General features: G+C 37.8%; 1 protein-coding gene and 1 pseudogene across 13 annotated transcripts in view; one reads left to right on the top strand and one right to left on the bottom strand.

Annotated features, from left to right (window-relative positions):
- Positions 1-26,017, top strand: part of PARD3B (par-3 family cell polarity regulator beta) — a 1,282,024-nt gene that overhangs the window by 590,465 nt on the left and 665,542 nt on the right. For 12 of the 13 annotated variants that reach the window (XM_072620099.1, XM_072620101.1, XM_072620095.1 and 9 more), the window contains one exon: positions 5,276-5,385. The exons of the other annotated variant lie outside the window; for it this stretch is intronic. In XM_072620099.1, coding sequence (XP_072476200.1) covers positions 5,276-5,385 — 110 coding nt within the window. The remainder of the gene's footprint in view (positions 1-5,275; positions 5,386-26,017) is intronic. 13 annotated transcript variants of the gene reach the window in all.
- On the bottom strand, positions 23,041-25,961 carry LOC140510877 (52 kDa repressor of the inhibitor of the protein kinase pseudogene; annotated as a pseudogene).

Here is a 26,017-nt window from a genome sequence, read left to right on the forward strand (position 1 = left end):
GCCTCACTATAATTTCCACCACTTGACGCTAGCTCTGCCCTTTGGAGTCAAACAGAATATGATTAATTCATCTTCCCTATGACAACTCTTCAAACGTCTGCAGACAGTGATTATTTCTTCTTTTTCCCCTTGTACAAAACATCCGTACTACTCTAAGTCTGAGAGCACAGTAGAATGACTAGTTCCTGTTGTGAAAAGGTAGCAGTGAATTTACAACTTGTTTTCCTCTGGAAAAGACCACGTTATAAGCTATTAGGCATCTCAAAATTTCCTAAGGCAAATCATTTCCAATTTAAAAACTGTGACAAATGGCCTTTAATTTACTATAGCAATCACTTTTCCTCTCTACTGGGATTTTGTTCCAATAAACAGTAGTTTTGGTTTGTTTTTTTTTTATTTGGAGCCTTTGTGGTTTATTTTTAAGTAATTTTTTTTCCCATGTGGAATTCAGTTAACTAGTTAGTTCTATAGTAAAACCAAACCAGGTCCATCTTTCAAAGTTGCAAAATTTTAAAAGTAGCTCAAATGATATTTATCAAATAAAGTTACATTACAAAAAATAAATATCTAAAAATTTCGAAATCAGTACAAGGATTATTAAATCAATGTGAAACTCCTGAAAGATATGTTATTGTTATGAAACATAATAGGAGTTTACATTGAAAATCAAAGAATTTATATTCTAGATATAAAGGAACTTTATTTTTTTAATTTTCATTTATTTTTAATTCATGGACTAAAACAAGCATTTCCGTAATATAATACAATAAAAAAGATGATTGCACATGAAACTCCAAGTCTATTATATACAAATAACTATTCCTTTTAAATATATAGTAAAATTATCCTTTAAACTTCTTTTTTGTCTTCTTTTTTTCTGCGTAACACCCTTCCCCCCATCGTAGACAGTTTCTCAGACAAAGGTCTCGTATCTCAAATATATTAATAACGTTGTAAAATCGAAAAGAATATGAGTCATTCCCCAGCTGATAAATGGTAAAAGGATAAGAACAGTCAGTTTTTAGATAAAGCAATGAAAATACTTTGTAGTCATATAAAAATGCTCTAAATCATTATTGACTAGGTAAATGTAAATTAAAACAACTTGAGAAATCATTTTATACCCACCAGATTGGCTAAAATGATTGAAAGGGAAAGAAACAAATGGGAGGCAATTTGGAAAACTTGGTACACTGATTCATTGTTTGTAGAATTGTGAACTGATCACAATTGGTTTGGTTTTTTTTTTTTTTTTTGGAGAGCAATCTAGAATTATGCCCAGCAAGCTGCTGACATAAAGGAACTTTAAAAGTAGTATAGCAATAATATCAGTTATGTAATGAGTTCTAAGAAGTGGAGACACATCAAATATGTCAGGGTTGTGGGATTGAAACTGATTATTGGTTCAGAAAGCTCTTGTATACAGTTTTCCTATCTGTAGCTGGAAGGACACTCTGGCCTTATCCCCTTTAGCCAATTCTAGGTCTACACTAATGCATCATTATTCATTCAGTGAACAAACATTTAATAGAAACCAATTACCTGCCACACTATGCCAAGCCCAAGGGATATAATGGAAAAACAAAACCATCCTTGCCCCTGAGAAGCTTACTACTCAAGTTGTCATTTTTTCTGTTGAGAAAAATAACATGTACAAACATAAGTATATAGAAACATATATACAAAGTTAGGACAGCAGGTGATGTCATAGTGCACCAGGCCTGGAGTCAGGAAGACTCATCTTCATGAGTTCAAATCCAGTCTCAGACCCATACTAGATGTGAACCTGTTTGCCTCAGTTTTCTCATCTGCAAAATGAGCTGCAAAAGGAGATGCCAAACCAATCCAGAATCGTTGCCAAGAAAACCCCAAATGAGTGTCATGAAGAGTTGGACTCAACTGAAACAACCAAAAGTAAAAAGCCCACAAAAAAAAGGTTAAGTGGAAAATAATCTTTTTAGCTAGGGTAATAGGAAAGACTTCACTAAGAAGTGGCACTTGAGCTGAGCTTTTCCAGAAACTAGGGACTCTAAGAGGCAGAGATAAAAAGAAAATATTCAGAGAACTCCTGGGACAGGAAATAGCATGTTGTATGAGAAACAGTGAGTGAGCCAGTTTGACAGGACCATAGAGTGTGTTAAGGGGAGTAATACCTGTTAAGTATGGAAAGGTAAGTTGGAGTCAGACCATGAAGGGTGAACAAGAATTATGTCTGTTTTATCCTAGAGAGAGGAGGGAGACACAGGTTTTCTGAGCAGAAGAATGACAAGGTCAGACTTGTGCTTTAGGAATGTCACATCCCTCAGCACCTAAGTGGAAGATGTATTTGAGAGGAAAGAAAAGGAGACCAATAAGGAAGCTATTGCAATAGTACAGGCAGGAGGCAATGAGGACCTGTACTCAAGTCATTGCAGCAGGATTTTTTTTTTCCTGCAGGATGATAGATATAAGATATGATGTGGAGGAAGATCCCTTCAGTATTGGAAATTAAATGTATTTGTAGGGAAAGCAAGTACAAAGATTTGAGAATGAGTTTGAAATTTCAAAGCCTTGATTTGGATAATGGTGCCCATGACAGAGACAGGGAAATTAGGAAGAAGGGTGGTTTAAGGGAAAAGAGAATGAATTCCTTTTCAGTTGTGTTGACTTTAAGTTGCTTTTGGACCTTATAAGTGGAGATATCTATTAAGTTGGAAATATAGGACTGGAGTTCAGGAGAAGAGACATAATATCTTGCTATGTATTCATCTTTAAAATGTCTGCATAGAGATAATAATTGAAGTAGTGAGATCTGATAAGATAACCACAGAAAACATACAAAGAGGGGAGAATAAAACTTGGGACAGAGCCTAGGGCTACACTCTCTGTTGGCCAGTAGGTCTATGTTGATCAAATATATTGATCATAATTGTTTATACTAGAGTTGATAATTTTTACTGAACTCCTCCCATGTCTCCTTATGGCATGGTGGTGCTGGTGAGTGAGCCCTGGGTCCAAACATCATGCCAACAAAATACAAGTTCTAGCAGATGTTACCAAGTTGCCAAGATTCTAAATCCTAGCAGACAATGGGCTGTATGTCTATCCCTCAACCACCATCTTAGTTCATGTCTGAGAAGCAAATTCCTAGAAGGCTGGTCATCAGAAGATGCAGCTTGGCAAGGTGCAGCAAACATCTGGAGGTAAGGAGATGTTGGGGTGGAAGGGGTCCCACAGTGGTAAAATCATAGCCCTCTTAGAGAAGAATCAGATTGAAATATAGGTCCCCATGTTCTTGTGCATTTTAAGTAGCTTAAAAAGTAATGTCAACCCACCACTTAGTTGTTGCCTGAGTTATCAGTAGTCAAGTGATTGTTGCATCTTATAAATGAAGAAAATTCTGTTATACTGTGTTTCTGGGATGAAAAGAAGTCATCATATTTATGAACTGGCCACAATAATTTCCTCATCATCTGTGAGCATGTATCCCTCAGAATTTCTTTTAATGTTTATAAGATGTTAGCACAATAACAGTGTGATAATGAGCACTAGCAGTAACTGAAGTGGGATGATTTGAATCTTTGAAGCAACATTTCATGGATAAAAGGAGATTCCCTCCCCCCTCCACTCAGTGATAGAGCGTTGCCTTGTGCCTGGGAATAGAGCCCTTGGAGACAAGAGTTGAAAGCAAATGTGAAGCTCCCCTTTCCTTTCCTTAGTCTTAATGAGAACAAGTCATCTTGTATAATACTGTGCTCTACCTAAATAGATTCCTCCTTAATGTCTGGGGTAATGTAGGGGCTTTTCTTTAGGGCTAGATATGGCATGGGAGTGGGACTCAGTTGTCCTTGGCTGCCCATAATTGTGCCTCACGTTAGTTTTGTACTGAGCACCACTGAAGGTACATTTTTTCCCTGCTCCTTGAGGATGTTTTAGTCAAGGAACAAAAAGAGACCAGCACAGCCACTGCCATTTCTAAGATTTGCTTGGGGTTTTGGGGTAGATGGGGAAGATCATGTAATGATGCGTCTGAGAACAGAAATGGAATTGGGAATAATCTGAGTTTGGACTTGACGTTGCTCTTTGGGGCTGGCCACTGGAGCCAAACTATTTCGGTCAATTTCCGTTTATAGGAAGAGATACACTTTATTTTCTTTCTTAACCAGATTATGTGGTGGCCAGGGGTGGATTGCCAAAAGGAATAGAATTTGTTGGAAGCAGGGAGTTGTAAATGCTAACAAAAGAGATTTCTCCCCTAAGCCAGCTGTGCACCATGCTTAGAAAGAAAAAGAAAAAAGGAACGTGAAAAATACTAATTTAAACTGCAGTACTTTGAGAGTGCTTGGGCATTATTTTTAGAACATAGAGAAACGGGAGAGTGCAATTTTACCATTATTCACAAAACAAATTCTTAAAAGAGCAAATAAAAGTTAATTTTCATGATTACAGAATGATTTCCAAAACAATCATAAGAAAAAATATATTTCAAAGGCTTCCTTTTCTGACTGCCAATTTCATATTAGATAAATTATTTTCAGCCTAATTATAATGAAACTAGTAAAGCTACTAGCCCTGCTATGTTTGGATTTCATTTGCACTTCCTATTAGACAGATCATCTTTCAGAATTTAATAAGTGACTTTCAAATATTTAATGGTAGAATCTTTCATTAAATTAAAAAGGAATCAGAATATTTTTAAAGGACTACCTTATTTTCTCATCAGTTTTGTCAAGCTTTATTAAAAAGACAAGCAAAAATTAGAACAATCCCCTTTGCTTATTTAAAAAGATATTAACACTATGAACCCAGCCAAAATCATATTTCCATGTGTATAATATGTACATCTTATGGATTCTGAAAGTACAATATGGTGGTAACCTGCAATAACATCTTTCTTTGTTTCCATCTCTATCTAAATTGCAAATTATACTGAATTGTCAAATGGTTCACATGACTGCTTCATGATCATCCTCTTTAATATTTGTATTTATTCCATAAGTCCGTTTTGCATTGTGTGGTGTCAGTTTTTGTGTCACCCAACAGTTTTGTCTTGAGTTCTGCTTTGGGCAATTTCTTATATAGATTGGAAAAGATAAACATTCCACCATTCTGGTCCCATGTGTCACTATATAATAAATGACACAATGTCATCAAATTGAATAATTTACAAGCACCTCTAGAACTTGAATACTTTTACACAGAAGAATGTGGTGACTCCTTTTAATTAAATTGCAGCATGCCATGTGCTTTTTCCCTGAGGTTCTTTTAACCTTTCACCTCTTATTTTGTCTTGCAGGCACACCACTGTTAGTAAGGAGGAGCAGTGACCCAGCGCTGGGCCCACCTGCTGACTCTCATCCAGGTGCTTTACATCCCAGTGACCAGAATCTGAAACCTGTTGTACCAGTAAGTGCCCTGCAGTTTCCATTTTTTTATAGAAAATGTTACAGACCAGTTAGCTTATTTCATAATAAGCGCATGCGTGCGCACATGTGTGTGTAGTACATGTGGACGCACACATATTTTTTATATCTGTGTGTATGTATACATACACTCACAGGTATATTTACATGCATACAAGGTCTTCATTGCTCCTAGCTGCCTACTTCCTAGGAAATATACATTTGTGAATATATGTGCATATGAAACATATATTCCACATTCCTTTCAAATACATCTTATTAAATAACAGAGAAAATTGTATTTTCCCTTTTGTATCCTCTTTTTCACAAAAGTTAATGTGACCATTTATGCCATTTTCATAATATTTTGCACATGCCATGGATCTTTAGTCTGTTGGAAATTAAATGTTTGGGGTGTCATTAGTAGATGGACACCTTTACAAGCCATTTAAGTTGACCAGAAGCAATAATTTTACAGAATTTCAAGGGTTAAAATCATGCAAAACTATTTAAAAGAATACCTTCCCTAAGATAGAAAAGTGATCATTTATTACTTAGGTGAAAGATTTTAATGTGTTTAGGCCAAAAGGAAGTGAAAAAGTGATAGATAAGAGTATACATTTCAGGCAATTTCCTTATTCTCAATTTTCCATTCTGGTCATTTTTTTCCCTGGACTTTTAGGAACTTTTTTTGAAATTTTTATTTCTATTATTTTTCATTATATGAAACAAGCATTTCTGTAACATAGTGTAGTAAAAACTATGATTCTACACAAAATACAAATCTGTTATATACAATTTGCTATTCATTTTACATATAAATTTAATTATCATGTAAATTTCTTTTACTTGTATTCCTTTTCTCCCCCCATCCTAGAAATGGCTACAGTTAGACAAAATACGTATGTACCTGTAAAATCATTTTATACATACTCACATTTATGAGTTTTTTCTCTAGATACTGATAGCATCTTCCTCCATATGTCCTTTAGAGTTAATTTGGGTATTGGTAATAGTCAAAATAACTTATTTGCTCAGTTGTTCTTAAAACAATATTGCTATTACTACATAAAAAATTCTCTTGATTCTTCTCATTTCATTCTTATTTCATGCAAATGTTTCTAAAATCAATGAGTTCATCATTTCTTATAGCATAGTAGTATTTCATCACAATCTTATACTGCAACTTGTTCTGCCATTCTTGTATTTATATTATATTATACTTATTATATGATGATGCTTATAGGAAACAAGTTTTGATCTTTGATATTTAATCAAATCGACGAAAGCATGGTATTAATGGCATTAAAGACAGGGTGAGAGGGTGACTGTCTGTATGTTTTAAATTAAAACATCACGATGTAATAACCTCAGTAATCTAGGTTTCTAAGATTGGACCAACCTTATATAATTAGGCAAGTCTCTACACACTGCTTTGTATCTGCTGTTAAAAGAATAGAATGGAAGGGTGGTAGGAAAGTTTCAAACACTCTCTTTTTCTTTCCTAGGATTATGTATGGCTATAAAAAGTCTCTTGGCCTTCAAGGGTAGAGACCTGAGTTTTAGTCCTAGTTGCATGTAGATATGTAATTCACTTCATCGTAGATTGTTTCCTTTATGTTTTTTTATTTGTCAAACAAAGGGGCTGGACTAGGTCCTGAAGGGACTGTCCAGATCCAGCATTCTGTGATGATAACAGTAACTCTGATTTCCATAATATTTAAGATTCACACAGTGCTTTTTCCTCAATAGCTCTATGAAATAGTTAGTGAGACAGAAGTAGGCTGTCTCCCTGAAGCAGCAGGGTTAAATTCCTTTTGATGATGCGTATTTCCAGAAGGTCTTACTCTGGAGTTCTATACTCTTTGCTCCCTACTCTCAAGGAAAAGAACACAACGTACAGGCCTTCTAACAAATGCCCGTTTTCCTGAAGGAAACAGAGTCATATACCTTGAGGAGAAATGGGCCCTCCTCTACTTTGTGTCAAATGGAAGGTGTTGGGAATGGGAGAGTAAGCAAGCGAATCAAATGTGTTTGTGAAGCCTACAAGGGAGAGAAGGGAAATACTTGGAATCCATTTGACACAACCTTTCCCCTAGAGATCCCCAGAGAGCTTCATTTACCCACCACTTGGACAATGTAAGATTTATGTTTTCCTTCTTTCCGCCAATAAACATTGATTAAGTGCCTACAGAATAAGCAGGATATTAGCTTGTGAGTGGTGGGGAGTACATTTGATAAGAGAGTCCCTGCATTCATGAAACTTACCATCTTTTTAAGAGATTAAGACACAATCACCAATAAATATAATCCATATCCCATGATAGGCTCTTTAGAGAACTGCAAAATGCTGCGTGCAAAATCCAGATGGGGAAGGTAGTTATCAAGTCTGGAAATGGAGTCGTCAATAGGGGCTAGCAAGGAATCAGGGAAGACTCCATGGATGTGTTTAAAGCTAGGGAAATGATTTGGGTTCCAAATAGTATATGAGAAGTATCGATGTTTTTAATGATTGGTTGCTAATCTTTTAGTCCATAGATGGGTGGTGGAGAAGGAAGGGCAAGGATAAAGTAAAGGATGACTGTTATGCTAGAGACTGGACAATCCACTGTCAAGGATGATGCAGGATAAATCTTAGCCTTGGGAGGAAGGTTGAACTAAGTGGTTCCAGCCTGTAATTTCTAATTTCTTTCTAACTCTAAAATTCTATAATTATTTTTTGGTACTTGATCAAGAGTAACTATTGCACAGCAGTCACATCCTATAAGTTGATCAATGATGACAAATCTGGGGAATTTATGATGATATGGTCTCGCAGTAACTAATAGGAAAAATATGTGTTTGAAAAAGCCACATTAAATTGCAGCACATTTGAAAGCTCATATTGGGAAGGGGGGAAAATTAAAATTTCCATTTCTTTAACTTGAGGTTCAGATGTAAGTAACTGACAGATGGCAAAGCCCCAAATGGGTTATGTTCAGTCATTCCTGAGAAATAAAACTAGCTTGTATGCTGAAGCATAAAAGACTACAAGGATAAATATTTGAAACACTTGATTATATTGAATTATTAGCTTTAAAACTATAGTTAATGATTGATATATTCAGTTTTACTTTATTAGGTTTATTTTCAGGAAAAGAGACTTGGAGCTTTTGTTTTGGGCTTTTGGTTTTGTTGTGGGCTTTTTTTTTTTTTTTTTTTTTGATGCCTAGAGATATAAAATTGTAAAGTTGGCAAAAATTCCATTGGTCAGCTCACTAATAGCAAAATAAGTATTCAAGATTATATCCTCCCTAAAAATGTCCAGAGTGGAGGACAAATGGATATATTTAGCTATTTTATAGAAAATAAATAAATGAAATTAATTCTACTTAGGGATAGAAACTAGACTTGTGATTTCATTGAAATAAAGAACCCCAAGGGGATGAAACTCTTTACCAATGTAAGCAGCACCTTTCCTGCAGCTCATAAACTTACAGAGTTGTCCAGAGCACTGACAAAATTTAAATAACTTTCCCAGAGTCATAGTGTCAGTAGGTGTCAGTGGTACGACTTGGACCCGGGTCTTCTTGGCGATGAGGCCAGCTTTGCATCATGATGCCACTATGTCTGTGTGTATTAGGAATTCTTAATTAGGGGTCCATAAAGCCCAGTCTGTGGATAGAGTTCAGGGAATTTATAAACTTGAATGAGAAAAAAAAATGCCTCTTTACTTCAGTATAGTTGGTTTCCTTTTGTATTGTATTTTTATATTGTTTTCTTTTGTATTTTCTTTTATACATTTTAAAATATTATTCTGACAATGGGTCGATAGGTTTCACCAGAATGCCAGGGGGGTCCATGACACAAAAAGAGGTTAAAAGCCCCTGCTTTTGGTCCTGCGTAGCATGTTTCAAATTATATGTTAACAGCTAATATTAGATTGTGAACTTGAGAACATGCACTGCCTTTGCCCCATTTTAAATGCCCAGTGTTTAGTACAGTGCTTGACATATAGTAGATGCATAATAAATATTTGTATATTGACTACCAATCTTCACATTTGTAGCTTATTGTATCTCTAGATCTTAAGTGGAAATTCGACTCTGAAAGAGTTTGTTTCCTTTACTCTACTCTACTGTCTATGCAGTGTGGTATGGTAGCAGCCTTTGAGTCTACAAGATTCAGTTCCTATTCTGGTATATACCAGATAACCTATTAATGCTCCTGCAAACCTTAATACTAAAAGTTATAGATTTTAGTTGGTGATCTGTGTTGGTGAATCTGGAGTCCCTGTGAGTTTGTCCTTTGTTGCCAAAGAAAACCATGCCATCAGACTTGACTTGCACTTGACTTTGTTTTGAGGGAGGGAGGGCTATGCAGGTCACCAGCTTCACTTCTCCTTCAGAGCCATCTGAATCCAGTGACCAGATATTTATGAGGATGACTGGAGATGACCCAGGATGAGGCAATTGAGGTTAAGTGACTTGCCCAAGGTCACACAGCTAGTGAGCGTCCAGTGTCTGAGGTGAGATTTAAACTCAGGTCCTCCTGACTCCTGCACTGGTGCTCTATCCACTGCACCACCTAGCTGCCCCCTCAGGAGTTCCTAAGACAGAAGAGATCATAGGATTGTCCATACCAAGAAAAAAAACGGTATTTATTCAAAGTAATCCAAATAACATGGCATTTAATATTCAAATGATAAGACTGATTTGTCTTTCAGGTCAGTCACTGATTTATTTTTGTTCCTAGTTCCCCAATTATATGATGACAGAATATTTTTTCTGAAAGTTCTTTATGGAATTTTACTACACAGACGACCAGCAATCTCTTATTTCCAAATATGATGGTCTTTTCTTAGTCCTTAATCTTTTTGATCCATCCACTGTTTTTAACACTTTTGACCAGTCTCTCTTCCCAGATATTTTATTGTCTCAGGGTCTTCATGATACTGCTTCTTCTTGATTCTGTTTTTTACTTTTCTGATCATTTATTCTACTTCAATCCTAGGCTGTTTGATTATCCACATCAGATCCTTTAACTGTGAATATACTTCAAGCTTCTGTCTTAGGCCTTCTTTTATTTTCTTTATAGTCACTCTTTCTTGACACTTCGTCAACTCATAGGTTTAACTTTGCAGAAACCTCACATATCTATTTATTTGTCACCAGTCTTTCCCCTGAATTTTAGTTCTGTATCAGTTGCTAATTGGATCTCTTAGAGACATCTCAAACTCAACATCAAAACTACATCTGTAATCTTTTCCCTCAAACTCTCCCTTCTCCCAAATTTCACTGTTGAAGGCATCATCATCCTTTCACTCCTAGGTTTTTAACTCAGCATTATCTGTGACTCTTCATTCTCTCTCATCCTACATATCCAATCAATTGATAAATTTTCCCATTTTTCTCTCTATAGCAACTCTTACATCCATACCCTTCTCATAAGATGTATGGCTATCTCAGACTTTCACCTCTTCCCCACATTATTGCAAAAGTCCCCTGATAGATCTCCCTCCCTCAAGTCTTTTATCATTCTAAACCATCCTATCTACTACTGCCAAAGTGATTTTCTTAAGGAAATCCAGTCAACTTCAATGGTTCCTTTGTTGATTTTAGGATAAAATTTAATCTTCTCAGTTTAGCATTTAAAGTCCTTCATATGCTGACTCCAAACCATTTTTCCAGTCTCATTGAATCTTACTTTTCCCCTCACACATTTTGATCTAACAAAACTAGTGTTCTCTCTGTTCCTCACACCGAGTCCTCTATCCTCTGTCTCTGTGCTTCTACACTGGTCATCCCCCATGCCTGGAATATGTGACCTCCACATCTCTGCCTCATAGAATCTCTCTCTTCCTTCAAGATGCATCTCAAATGCCATTCTCTACATGATGACTTTACTGATTTCCTCTTACCTATCAGTGCTCTCACTCCCAAACTACCTTTATTTTATTCTCACTACATTTACATATATCCTTGTGGTCTTGCCCATTGGAATGTAAACTTTTTGCAAGTAGAGATTGTTTAATTTTCTGTACCTGGTTCCTCATTTGATTGATTGATATTTCCAGCTTCAGCACTTGTTAGCAATAATAATGTTGACATATCTTCTCTTCCATAAAATGGTGGTTTTTGCAAGACTTGTGTTACCTACTTTATAGGATTTTGTTTTGAGGAAAGTAACTTGCAACCCCAAATACACTGTAGAAATTTGACCTACTCTTATTGGTTTGACTTTTAGAATGTGTTATGGTCCTGGACCTTAAGTTGTGATTTCCTTATTTGAGAATGAAGGGAGAATTCTAAAGTAGCTCTGTTTGGTGGTGGTAGTTTCTTAAGCTACCCTGCTAATCGGTACTGTTGTTTTTACCCCTTAATGAATGTTTGTAGTTTTGCATTTGTTCCCTAAGGCGAATTGATCATGAAGGGTGAGTAAATTAAAAAGTGTGTTTCTGGAAATTACAATGCTAAATTTGTTCTTGGGTAATAAATATAATCATATATTCCAGAGTCATTACCTCATGTCTATCCTGCATTGCCATTACCTTAAGAAATCATTGAGAGAGAGAGAGAGAGAGAGAGAGAGAGAGAGAGAGAGAGAGAGAGAGAGAGAGAGAGAGAGAGGGGGAGAACCCTGTTTAAGGGAAGATAAATAAGATGTGGAAAGCAGTTATTTTCATAGATTGGTAAAATGATAGATAATATGGAGAGAGACTTAGGATAATAGGGATGGTTAATGAAGTGTATACAAAAAAGGAAAGCTTTTTTAATATTTCAGTCTTCCTTTCTCTTTTTCATAGTAAATAGAATTTGAATTAAGCATTTTGTTTTAATGTGGTAAATTAAAGCTTCATGACTGATGTCTGTCAAAGGACAACAAATAAGTAAATCCCCAGGTAGCAAGAAAATTCAACTCAACAAACATTTATTAAGTACAGTAGCTGCTATGTTTAAAACACTGTTCCAAGCAATGGGGATACAGAGAGATCAAAATGAAATATTCCCTACCCCTAAAGAGTTGGAATTCTGCTTGGAGACTACAAGATGTAAAGTTGCTTATACAAAGACACATGTTCAGAGTTAGAAGGGACGCAAGATCATAACCCTGCTTCATCTCACTTTTCCCTCAACCTCTCTGGACTCTACCCCTTTCCCTTCACCTTTTACATCATCTCCTGCCTCCCCTATCCCCCATTTTCCAGCAGCCCTGTATGTTTTGACTTTATCCATTATAATGTAAGGTACTTGAGAGTAGGGACTCATCTTGGTTTGTATTTATGGGCCCAGTACTTAGCACAGGCTCTGGCACAGAGCAAGCACTTAAGACCTGCCCCTCCCTTTTTTCTCTCCTTTCCATCCTCCCCAGTCATACCCTCTCATTTCATATATGAGGGAAGGGAGAGCTACAGAGGTCAAGTGATTTGCCTAAAGTTACCGCGTGATGGAGTTGCCATCCAAACTCAAGTACTGTGACTTCATCTCCGGCTACTCTTTCCACTGACCATATCATGCTACCTTCAGGTAATCTGAGGAAGAAGAACTCTCACAACTTGGTGGTGGGAATGAATCATAAAAGGCTTTGGGGACTGAAATGCACTCCCAGCTCACCTCGCAGGGAGCTTAGTGTTTTTCTCAGAGGCCAAAGGAAAGGGGGAGTATATTCTCAGGATGGAAGACAACCTGTTCAAAGACACAGGAATCAGAAATGGAATACAGAATTTAGAGCTCATCTAGGATCCCAGAATATGGAGCATCTGAGAGCATTAAATTGGAGCCAGAGCTTGAAAAACTTTAAACAGCCTGCTGAGGAATTTGCATTTTACCCTGTGGACAGTTAGGAGCTGCTGAAGGTGTTTGAACAGGAGTGAGCCATGTCAGACTCATGCTTTAGGAAGGTTATTTTGGCAGCTCTGTGGAAAATAAATCTGAGAGAGAAGAGAACTGAAGTAGAGAGGCCAGTTAAGAAGTTGCTATGGTACTCCCAGCCTGATGCAGTTATTTTTCTTTGCCTCATTAAAGGGGGCATCCCCTGACTACTTCTTAAAGAAGCCTAGTCACTGAATGGGCATTACCTCACTCTAAGTGAGTTACCTGAATAAACCTTGGCCTAAAAGGCCCAAGTTTTCCCAGTGCATCCTGGGCTGTCTTCAGTCATCCTGATGAATATCTCGTCACTGCATTCAGATGGCTTTGGAGGAGAAGTGAGGCTGGTGACCATGCACAGCCCTCCCTCACTCAAAACAAAGTCAAGTGCAAGTCATGCCATCATTTCTCTGATGACATGGTCTTCTTTGGCAACGAAGGACAAGCACAGCTGAAGGCTATGAGGGAGGTGATGATTGTGGCAGTGGAGAAAAGGGCACAATTGTAGAGATGTTGTGACAGGAGAATAAACAGACAGGGAAGCTAAATGAATGTGGGGGTTGAGGAAGAAGGGGAGCAGGTTTGAAGATAGTTACAAACACAGAGAACCGGAAGGATGGTAATGTCCTTAATGGAAATAGAAAAGCAGAAATGGTGGAAACGATAAGATTTAGAAAAAATGTTTGTGTATGCAGAGTTGGAAAATTGTTAGGGGCGGGGGGGGGGGGGGAGATAAGTCATTTGTATTGGGAAGGAACCCAAAGATCCTTTGTAGGGAGAGAGGAGTAAGCCAGGTCCAGTTTTTATCTGAGATGTGAAAGTAAAGCAGTTACTCTGCTTTAAAAAAATGGAAAATTCTGAGAGCTGTATCTAATCTACATTTTTTAATCTCTGACATTACTACCTGATGTGAGAAAATGAACATTTTGTGCTGATTTATTTTTTAAAAAATGTCGGACACCTTCATCATTCTCACACATCTTCTCTGAATGAGAAACTTGTCAAAGATACTCAGAAAAAAATTAATTTCAGGACTCATGCTAGAATTAACACAAATTAATGACCTGTTTATGAGACCCCATAACACATTATAAAATAAAAATGATGATCCACATATATATTGCCCTTTAGAGCTTACAAAGCATTTTATCCTCAACAAATATAAAGTTGTAAGTGAAAATATTATCATGCCCATCTTACAGTTGAGAAAATTGAAGCCCTAAAAGATAAAATGAAAGCCTCTATGCTGTAGCGCAGTGGTAGCATTAAGCTGGTTTCCCCAATGACTTATTTAACTTTGAAAGAAAATCATACCCCTTAGAAAATAAATTTTGCTGCTTAAGATGCATTTTAAGCTCACCATTTTAATATGTGTGAAGTGGGAGGTTATATTCCTTTTATACTTATCTCTTCAACATTGTGGGAGTTATGGGCATGGTACCCCAACAACCTAAAAAATCCACATAAAACTTTTGGCCCACCTCCAGAGAAGAAGTCTGAATTATTATATATGTTGATATTACATAATACTGTACATATATTTTATGCATTTCTGAGTTTCCAGACTTTTTCTGTGTTGTCTGCTGGCCTTTGTGTGTTGTCTACAGCTTCTACAAAACTCTCCCCAAATTCACATTTAATTTTTTATGCCAACCCAAGATATATTAAACCATGATGGGGGAAGTCGCATTGTAGAAGGGATGATTATACTTATATTCAGTCTGTCTTATGCATTCTTTGATATATTAATAATTATCCACACCAAGAAAACTTCATATTAAAGGAAAAAATAATTGAGGAAAATGCTAGATTTGGGTTTACAGTTTAGATTACTTAGAGCCATAATATTGTTGAACTTCTGGCATTTCTACTTCAGTCAACAGCATGAGGTAATATTTATTAAAAGTACTTAGCACAGTGTTCGGCACATAGTAGGCACTGTATAAATACTTGTTCCCTTACTTTCCTTTTCCTCTCCCCTGAGCCCAGCTTGCTTTGCTATCACATAAGAAAAAAAAAAAAAAAACAGATCCTTGAAGCAGAAAATTAAAAGCAACCATGAAATCTTAACACTTATAAATACTCGCCAGCCATGCCCCATGTTCACCACAACCTAGTTTTGGACTAAATATCAGAAATTTACCCCAAAGCAATACATTGATCCAACTCATATATATTATCTGTAACTGGCTCTATCTGTGGAAACGCAGGCACCAAATAATCATTGCAGACACTCATTGTGTGGATTTGTGGTAGGGTTTTATCCATTGCTTTTCCAACAAGGAGAGACAGACATTATAAAGAGAAAGGGAGGGTGGAGTGGTATGTAATATATAATTGTGTTGTTGAGAAAAACCGAAGACCACAAAAGAGTTTTCTGCCGCAGCCGCAGTGATTTAATAGTAGACATACGATTTGTAACCCCAGCTCTTCAAGCTGTGTGCTGATAAGACCAGAGCTTGGAGACCCCATGGCAATGATGGTTTTCATATGGCTTTGTTTTTAAGAGATAAACCTGCCATCCAGTGTTTAACAAGGCCAAGTGTTTACTTTTTTTTTTTTTTCAAGTTCAGGCAGCTTAATTTCAGAGGCTGTTATGCTTGTGAGTCTCCCTAGTCAGGTGGGTGAAAATCTAGGAGCTAGATTTACTCAGCTCTTGAGCTCTTTGCCATGTCCTGGAGCACTTTGTGAAATGAACTGGAATTGTTTGAATGACTTCAATATGATTACTTGCAGAAGTTTGGCAATATGAACCTTGTGTACCTTTCAAAAAAATCCTTGTTTTCCACCGAAAATTTCAGGTCAACCCTAGAATGACATTTTAAGATTTTACTTATGTAATGATACAAAATTGCTACAGAGCCCAAGATGGGGCTGGAGAGTGCACATTCTCTCTCTGAAGGGACTTTTAGTTCTGGACTCATTTTCCCAGTTCAGGTTATATCTTAAAGGAGCCTTACTCTGGAGAGCACCATATAGGACTCTTCCTGAAAACCTTTGGCTCCTTATATTCCTCTCCTAACACTGCCCCCCACACCCCTCCCCCACCCCAGCCTCAGGGAGAATCCCTGAAAGTTTAGGCTTGGCTCATGCCTAGGATCTCACCCAAAAGGTGCAGTAAAAAGTAACTCAATGTAGAATGTAGGTGAGGCAGAAGATAGACATCTTATTTCCTCCAAAAAATAAAATAAAATCTTAGAACAAAAAAGACACAAAGTATATAGTTAGGAAAACTTAAAACATGAAGCAGTGACTTATAATTCTTCTTATACTCTCCTAGAGTTTGAATACTTTCAACACTTAATCAAGGATTATTTGATAAGAGTTTCACCTTCACCCTGGTGTTGCCCTCTATAAATACTTCCTCCAGGACCACATCTTCTGAAACTCCAGGCTATGACTTCAGTTCCTTTTTCTTCCTGGTGGTCATAATCTCTTAGAGGGTAATATGGAAGATTCCTCCTACTATACAATTGGCATCAACTGAGGAACCTAGGAACTCCTCAACTCATGTGCTCCCAAGGTTGAAAATATCCATGTCCCAAATGCTATTCAGTCACCAATAGTTAGGGAAATAAACCAGAAGACTCCACCAGGGACCTGAGGCTTAGGCTCAACTTGACTCTGGCAGCACAAGTCCCAGAGAAAGAAAGGATGAGAGAGTATTACATGCCATGCACTCAGTCCCTGATGTTGCTTTGACATGGCCTCCTATTGCTGACCCAGTGGCTAAGGTGGGGGAAAGGTCATGTGTGGGATGCAACCAGAGACTTTTTACTGTGTTTGCCTTTTATCAACAGGTCCAAGGGAAAGGACTGGAGCAAATGTATCACCAGAAGGGGTTTAGCTCTAAGGAATGCATACATATGACTCCAGAAAGGGCCCAGGTCCCAAGAGTGTTTCATGGAGTGTTCTGTAGCCTGAGCGAATGGAAACTTAATGGGAGAGAAGGAAAAAGGGAGGGAGGGCTCCCTTGATCAGTCATTCAGTCAACTAATGTTTATGAAGTATTTACTATGTTCTGGACTCAGTGCTAAGTACTGAGGATATAAAACAAACAAACAAAAACAAAGATAGTTCCTGTCTTTTAGGAACCAGCATTCTGGTGGGGAGAAAATATGCAAATAACTGAGCATATAAAATATTAACAGTGTAAATGGAAGGTAATCTCAAAATCAAAATACTCTCAGTGGGGAGGATGAGGGAAGGGATCAGGAATAACCTGCTGCCAAATGTCACATTTGATCTGTTTCTTAAAGAAAACCAGGAAGCAAGGATGAGAAGGGAAGGCATTTTATGCATTGGGGACAGATAGCCAATAAAAATGCCTAGAGTCTGGAGATGAGGTGTCTTCTTGGAGAGAACAGCAAGAACGTTAATATCACTAAATCACAAAATACATGAATGAGGTAGGTGAAGGGGTAAGAAGATTGGATAGAAGGAGCATATGTTAGAAATGCTATGAAGGGAGAAACAACAAAACTTCGCAACAAAAATGGACATATTTGGTGAGTTCAAGTGAAGAGTCAAGGTTGGTACTAAGATTGAGAGCTTGCTTGGCTGACAGATGGTAGTTCTCTCAGTAATAATAGAGAAGCTCAGAAGAGAAGAGAGTTTGGGGAGGGGAATACATAATGCATTCTGTTCTGGACATATTAAACTTCAGGTGTCTACAAGACATCCAATCCAGAATGTCCAAAAGTCAGATGGTGATAGGAGACTTGGTCACATGAGAGAGATTAAGGCTGGATATACAGAGTTAGGAGACAAGAATTGAATCCATGAGAGTTAATGATGTCACCCAGAAAGCTAATATAGTGGGAAAAGAAGTCAGTCTAGGGCGCTGCCTTGGGGAATACTCATCCAGAAAAGGATCTGAGAAAGACTGGTAGGAGGAGAACCAGAACAGAGTTGTCGAGAAGGAAGAGCATCCAGGAGAAGAGAGTGATCAATAGTGTCAGAGGCTACAGAGAGATCAGGAAGGATCATTGGGAAAAGACTATTAGATCTGGCAATAAGGAGCCATCACATTTATAATAAGTCACGGGATCACAGGATTTTAAAACTAGACAAAACTTCAGGGATCATGGTCCCTTACTTTATAGATGAGGAAACTGATCATCAGTTTCAGAGGTTGGATGGAGTTATGGTAAATCTGACACTCTCTCCAATGTTCTTGATTTGCAAGTGACAAAAACTCATTAGATTTCTCTTTAAAATACTTTAAAAAAAGTATTTCTTGCTATAAAATTATAGAACTGGAAGGGACCTTAGAGATCCTCTGATAATAAACTTCTTCAGTCCTTCAGTGTCTAGAAGAGGAAGACAAAATGATTTACCCAAAGTCACACCATCATTAGAACCAGGATTTCTGACCTTTCTTTATCTAGCACTCATTGTCCTACATCGTATTGCTTCTTGACACCAAACTGTTTCTCTTCTCTACGTATAAGCTCAATGCTGTTCTGGATATACATAAGGCACCATCTTTGTCCTCTGAGTACTTATAAGCCAGCTAGAAAAACAAGAGATATGTGGTTGGAAGAATTTAGTTGTATTGATAATAATTGCTATAGAAGTTCATAAAAAGGCAAGATCAACGTAGATCACAATAAGTTAGAAGAAGACATCTTAGAGGAACTTGAACTTGACTTTGAAGCACAGACAGATTTGAATGAACAATATACATAGCATATTAGAACCACAAAGGTCTCAGAGTAGCTGTTGTCCAATCCTCTCATTTTACTGATAAGAAAATTGAAGCCCAGAGAGGTTCAGTGAATTTCCCACACAGTCACACTTGGTAACGAGTATGGCACCGTAGGAAAAGTATTGAATTTGGAGTTAGAAGCCTTGGATTTGAATTTTGGATTTGCAACTCATTACCTCTTTGACTTTGGGCAAGTCACTTAAATCTCATGGACCTCAGTTACCTCATCTGTAAAATTAAGTGACCTCTAAGCCCCCTTTTAGATCTAAATCTAAATCTATAATTCCTAGGGAAGGAGGGAGGCATTCTAGGTGAGGGAGAAACAGGATGCATCAGGACCTCAAAGTGATAATGGGGATGACATGGCATGATTGGAAATGAGTTAGACTAATTTGGGTAGGCAGTGTTTATCACTGATTAATATTGGAAACTATTTGAATAAATATGTGTGTTTAGAGGGTAAATTATACAGAGCCTTGAAACCCAATCTGATATTATGCTCAAGGTAATAAAAAGGTGCTGAGGGTTTTGGAGAAGGTTGGCATGACTAAACAGTATGCTAGCTTGATTCATCCGGTGATAGACTGCAAGGTATGTTGGAGGGAGGTGAGACTGGAGGTCAGAATACCAGTAGTGTTTGTGTTAATATGCCAGGAAAGTGATAAGGACATGTAGAAGAGTTCTGGGAAGTCAGCGGGAAAGAGCCAGTCATGAAAGAATTTTCAAAGATTAAAAAAAAAGACAAATTTAGTGACCGATGGGATGTCTTGGGTGAAAGTGAGGAAATTCTGAATCTGAAACATAAGTGATACCAATGGGCAGAAATAGGGAAGTTGAGAAAGGAAGCTGTTTTTGATGTGTTGAGTTTAAGAAAGCAACAGGATGTGTAAGTGGAAATCTGTAGTTCGTAGTTTGAGATAGAAGACTGAAATCAGGGTGAAAGGTTAAAATTGGAGATTAGATTTGAGAGACATCTGCATTGTGGTGATAACTGAAGACCTGAGGATGGATGAGCTCTTGGAGAGAGGATGCAAAGATAAAAAGAGGAACAGAGAGCTCAGCGCAGACAGTGCCTTCCTCAATCTACACAGATCTTGTGTTTGTATGAGTGGGAGGGGATAGAGAAGAATAAAGGGGAAAAAAAGGATGGTTAGAAAAAAAAAAGGAGATGAAGGAGCAGAGAAGTAGGGAAAGAACCAACATAATAAACTGAGGGAGCAAAGTGTTGCAAAGAACATTGCTTTCTGTTTTGTTTTGGATTTTTTTTTTCTTTTTTGCTTTTATTCCTGTACACCTAAGCCTCTAAGTTGTACCTCTTAGTAAGTTCATAGAATAGTTATGAAATGAAGTTTTCTTTCTCCAGTGTAAATTAGATTGTGAATTTGTCTTTTGGGTACAAAATCTCCCCACAGAGTTTTACTCTAGAACTTTAGACTCTAGGCCAATTAGTTTCTCTCTTTGTACTTCTTGCAGTACTAAGAAATATTAAAGGTTTCATTCCAAATTCTTCCTTGTTTGACTGTGATTGATGGACTTCTTCTGCCAAGTTAAAACTCTTGCTAAATACTTTACAAAGTTTTTGGACACATATGCTATTAATAGTCAGAAGGACATTGCAGACTGACAAAAGATACAGTAAGGATGGAAGGAGACTTTGGGGACAGTTTTACTAAACCTAATCTGCTTTTCTTTGTGTCTCTAAAATATATATTTTGTTTCAGATTAAGGAACACACAAACACAATGAAGATATACTAAAGAAATAGATTTTTGTCTCCTAGCCCAAATGGTACATTCGTAAAGACACTAATAGTGTTATAAGCAGCGGATCTTTCTAATAATTGTCAGAGAAATGTCAAAACTCTTGATCAGATGGGAAATTCATTAAAAATACCTTCTTATTCCATAACCACCCAACATCTTCCTTTTGTCATAAACTTGCCTTATATTTGATGATCCAAGTAAAACAAAAGTAAAACTTTCCCAGTTATCTAGTTTATAGATACTGTGTGAATGATGCTCCCTAGGTAGAACTCAGAAATAATAATAAGTAATTTATTTTGACAGAGGATAGTGATGTACCATGTCTGGGATGTCCCTCCACCGCCTCCACCTCTTGAAATTAGTTTGTATTATAGTATTTAATATGTATATATATATATATATATATATATATAAAATATGTAATATATATGCATGCATGTGTGTGCATATATATGTTATAGTATATATTATATACGAGTCTTCCTAACTCCAAGCTCAGTTCTTTATTTACTGTGGTGTGTGTGTGTGTGTGTGTGTGTATGTGTGTGCACACACGTGTGCATAAGATTCATCTTCCTGAGTTCAAGTCGAGTCTCAGACACTCACTAGCTTTGTGACCGTGGGCAAGTCACTTAACCTTGTTTGCTTCAGTTCCTCTTCTGTAAAATGAGTCGGTGAAGAAAATAGCATAACTTGTCAAGTATCTTTGCCAAAAAAACACCTCAAATGTGGTCACAAATAGTATATGTGTATAAGTGGAAGTGTAAAGAAGTCAAAAGGACAATGGAGACTGAAAAAAGGTACGGTAATGGTAGAAGGAGGCCTTAGGGACAGCATTGTGCATATATGTGTGTGTGTATACATATATATACACACACATGTATATACACATATGCACATGTATACATACACATGTATATGTATGTGTGTGTCTATATCTAGAAGAAGAGGGAGAGAGAGAGATTTTCCCTGTGCCTTTTCCTTTATCTTCCCATTTTCTTTTGTCTTATTCTGAACCAAGTGAAATGAAAATGTCTACGTACACTGTAGAAGAGACAAAAATCCCACATGCAATTGTGAATCTATTATATAGAACTTGCTGTTCTCTTTAAGTGCCATGGTCAATTCACCATGTAACTTTCAAAGCTGTTGGCTTGACTCCACTTCCTCTGGACCTTTCTTCTTGCCTCCCCATTTTTTAGGAGGGAGGAGCCCTGTTCCTACATCACTTGCTTTCTCCAGTTAAAAAAAGAGAAAGAAAAACAAACATATGTAACAAATAAACATAGCCAAACAAAACAAAGCCCAAAAATGTATATGTCATTCTATACCTCTAGTCCATCACCTCTCTGCTAGGGTGGGGATGGGGGGGGGGGTAGCATGTTTCATTCATTTTTTTTTTTTTAAAGAAAGTCCACATTTTATTTAGAATGAAATAAACTATACAAAAATTGTTTTTCCTCACCAAAAATAACAGTAATGTTTTCTTCATTACTCACTCCTAGATAAGCCACAAAATGCTAATTTGCAAGTTCTCCAAGCTAGGTTTACAAGTCAAGATGAGGCATGGAAAAAGGCAGAGTAAACACAATCAAGATCAGTTTGGGTTTTTTTTTTAATGTTTGTGAGACTGGCTTCCCGTTCATAGAACAAAATGTTTGATGTATACCTGTGAAAAATTCATTAAACAGTTATTTTGGAGCCCCAGCAGAGGAATGCAAACCACAACAATCACTCATTTATGAGGAACAACATTGGCTGTATCACTTAAATTTTAAGTGAACTCATTCATTTACATTCACTTGATGAAGTCAGAGTTGATATGAAAATGTGTATGAGGTCATGGTTTGGGATAAACTCTTCTCCAATATATCTTTTTACTGTCAATGGTACAACATTAAAAAAAAAAAACATATAGGACTCAGTGGTCATAGTGAGCTTCATTTTAACTAAAATGTTTTCTACTTCTCCCAATACTTATTTTTTTATACAATAACTAAGAAATCTAAAACCTGTTAGTTGGATCCCTGGTAATCACAAATTATATGTCCAGAATGAAGTTAACTAAAATATCTCCAAAACAGTAGCTGCCAGCAGAAATCAAAAAAAGAAATGAAATGTAGTATTTCTATACTTTGAAGGGTCAATTTTCAAAGAATTTCAATTCATAGAACAGCAGTTTAAACATACAGACTAACATGCAGATTTGGCTAGTATCCAAATGGAGACCCAAAGACAAACTTATTTTCAAAGATTAAGTAGCCTTTCAGTATCTCAGGACTTCTCTCCCAACCCCCAATATGTAAATTCAGGGAGAAAACCTATTTTGGTCAATTTTCTTACATATTTTCAGTTATCACTGAATTACTTGTGGGAAGAACTTCTTGAAGGTCCAGTTTATTTGTGTGGAGTTTGATGTAAGTATCCACCATTAAATCTAAGTCATGTTTCATATCAAAGTTTATGTTAAGTAAAGCCAAGTTATGCCAGGCCTAGAGGCCTGTGTGGGCTACCCGAGTCTTCTTACCTCACCTCCGAGGTCTTCGGTTGGCCAAAACCGGATGCTCACATGAGAGAAAGGACGTTCCAGAGTCGAACAAGGGTTGAGCTTTATTTCAGGGTCTAGTTACAAGTGCAGGGGGGTCTTCCTTAGGAGGAAGAGGGGGAGATTTCCTAAGGAGGCTAAGATCTTAAGGGATTGGAAGTAGAAGTACAAGCGGGGAGAGAGGGGGAGGGGAGAGAGGAAGGAAGAAAGCGGAGCCTACTGTCCTCTTGGCTCCTCACGTGCTAAGAGAGCTTTCAGGCTTCCTCAATCCTACTTAACCTTCAGCCGCATAGTTTGCATCTCAATACCGTGCTGTTAGGTAACTAGGTGTGCCCAGATCCGGGACGACCTCGAGGGCAGGGAGACTCCACCCATCACGTATCTCCCGGGGAGAGGCGGAAATACCCGAGCTAGCCGAGCTAGCTCAGTCTGACCTTCTCGAATCCCCGCTGTTCATGGAGGGCCTCGTAAGACTCTAAGATTTAGAAGTCCCACTTTTACCCGCCCGAGACCGTCCACACGGATTTGAACTTCCAATCCCAACAAAGTTACTTGACCGGTGAGCTGTCAAAGTATCCCTTAGGTATGCCTTAAGATATTTTCAACCATTTTCATATCTCTTGTTCTCAGCCTTCATCACTGGGAGTATGCAGAGGACTTTATCAATGCGTAAATATTAGGAAAAAATTTGATGTCTGGTAGATGCAGGGCTTCATAAATTGTTGCTGGAAGCTCGATATCTTTTCCTCTGTGTTTTGATTTGATTCTCCAACAATAGAGTTCTGCAGAAAGAGTGTCTGGGTTAGGAAGGTCACTTTTATACATATCAGCATGGTGTTCTTCCGATGTATTAAATTTCAGCTATCACATGACTGAGTGTGCTAAAGACAAATATTTCAGTGCTTTGAGATGCTATTCAGAGAAGATATCCTTCAGTTCCTTAATAATGTGATCCACAGTTGGGACACTAAGTACCTCTTTGTAGTAGCTTTCAGATGTCACTTCAGGTTTTAGGGTAGCTTGTGGAGACCTGTGAAATTTTCCAGGGAGTTTAATTTCTATGTCTTGCTTAGTCACCAAATTTGTGGCTTCCTCAAACTAAAATTTATGATAAACTTCAATATTTTCCATCACTTCATTTAAAGAATGAAACACTGCGGTCAAACTGCTGGCTTCAAAGAAGACATCAGAGGTCTGACTCTGGAGATTCTTTCCAAAGACTCTTGTAAAAGAAAGTATGTTTTTAGAACCACAACAGTAACAATGAAATCAAACTTACTAATGCACTACGAAGTACAAATGCTTGGCCAGCAATAAAGTTGTCCCATCTAACAGTTGTGTCTCTATTTATATTATCTGACCATAAAACAAGTGCCTGTAAAAGGTCGACTAAAATCTCAAAGGCAGCATGCCTGCCTGTCCATTGAGAATGGCAAATCTCCTTTAGCTCTTTACCCTTCTCACTATTCTGAAAGAAAACAGAAATAACACTCTCAAGTTCCACCAGCAACTGTGGTGACCAATGGAAAAAAGAACAAATTTCTTCAATTATTCCCAAAGCAATAGACACTCCCACAACAGGAATAGATTTTGCCAACCATGTGTTTAAGGCACAGGAGGAGCAGAGGGTGTAGACGGCTTGGGGGTATTTCTTCAAAAGTCTCATGGCCACAACGCTCATCTTTGAAGAAAACCCACTGGAGACAATATAGGCCTGGCCCTGACAGTGCTGCATATTCAGGCCCCATTTTTCAGTAATACTAGTGTGAAACTTAACAGTCGAAATTTCAGCATCAGCTTCATAAGGAAGAAAACCTATGAATTCTTCTCTCAAGGTATAAGAGCCATCAACAAACCTTACTCTGGTAAGTGCTCCTCTATAGCTATGTCCACTATGTCACTGTAATAATGGAAAAGAAGTGAGAGTCCCCGACTTCTCTGAGAGTGTCTTGTTGGATGCAGCTCTCACAGATCTCCAGCATTTGTTTTTGCTGGGTTTTAGAGCAGAATAACATGTTGACTGCTGTTACCTCTAACCCTGTCCGCAAAACCTCATCCCCAGCAATTAATTCTACACTCAAGGAGAGCTTGGAAGTTAACGGGCATAAATATGCCTTCTGGAATTCCATCAGTTTCATTTTGTTTACCCATGAGGATTAAAATTTCAGACAAAGACTTAAGGGAATCTTTGTTTTCCTTCCCTTCTAGTGTTAAAGGTAAGACTTCATCCTGTTCGCCTCCTCCTTTTGCACCTGCATTTTGAGCGCTATTACTGTTATTTGTTTCTTGATGGGCTTCTTTTTCAGAAGTGGCATCCGTTTTTTCGCTCCTTCAGTGACTTGATTTTATCTTCACTAAACTCTCTCATTCGTTTTCTATGCCTGCTATGTCAAATACTGTTGGTACGGCATTATCTCGGAGAACTGTTTTACAAGGGCTACTGTTACAGATCATAGATGTCGCAAAGCATTTGGCATCAAGCCGGTAATGCTTATTGAGTTGATCGGGCGTTTTATCTTCTAAGTCAGCTCTTCTACAGTTCTCCACCCACTTTTGGCGTCGGGCTGGGTCCGACCAAGTGCTCTTCCGCGAGCGGTTCGGTGCGCGCAGAAGTTCAACATTGTCGCCCGTCCACCCCTGCCCCTGTCCCCTGCCAGCGGCTTCCCGGAGAAGGAGGAGGAGGAGGAGGAGGGCGGCAGGGAACGAGTGTTTCATTCTTTAGAATGATGGTTGATCATTTCATTTAGCAGAGTCCTTAAGATTTTCAAAGT

This window comes from Notamacropus eugenii, chromosome 6 (assembly GCF_028372415.1).
Source record: "Notamacropus eugenii isolate mMacEug1 chromosome 6, mMacEug1.pri_v2, whole genome shotgun sequence".
In the NCBI taxonomy this organism is placed as follows: domain Eukaryota; kingdom Metazoa; phylum Chordata; class Mammalia; order Diprotodontia; family Macropodidae; genus Notamacropus; species Notamacropus eugenii.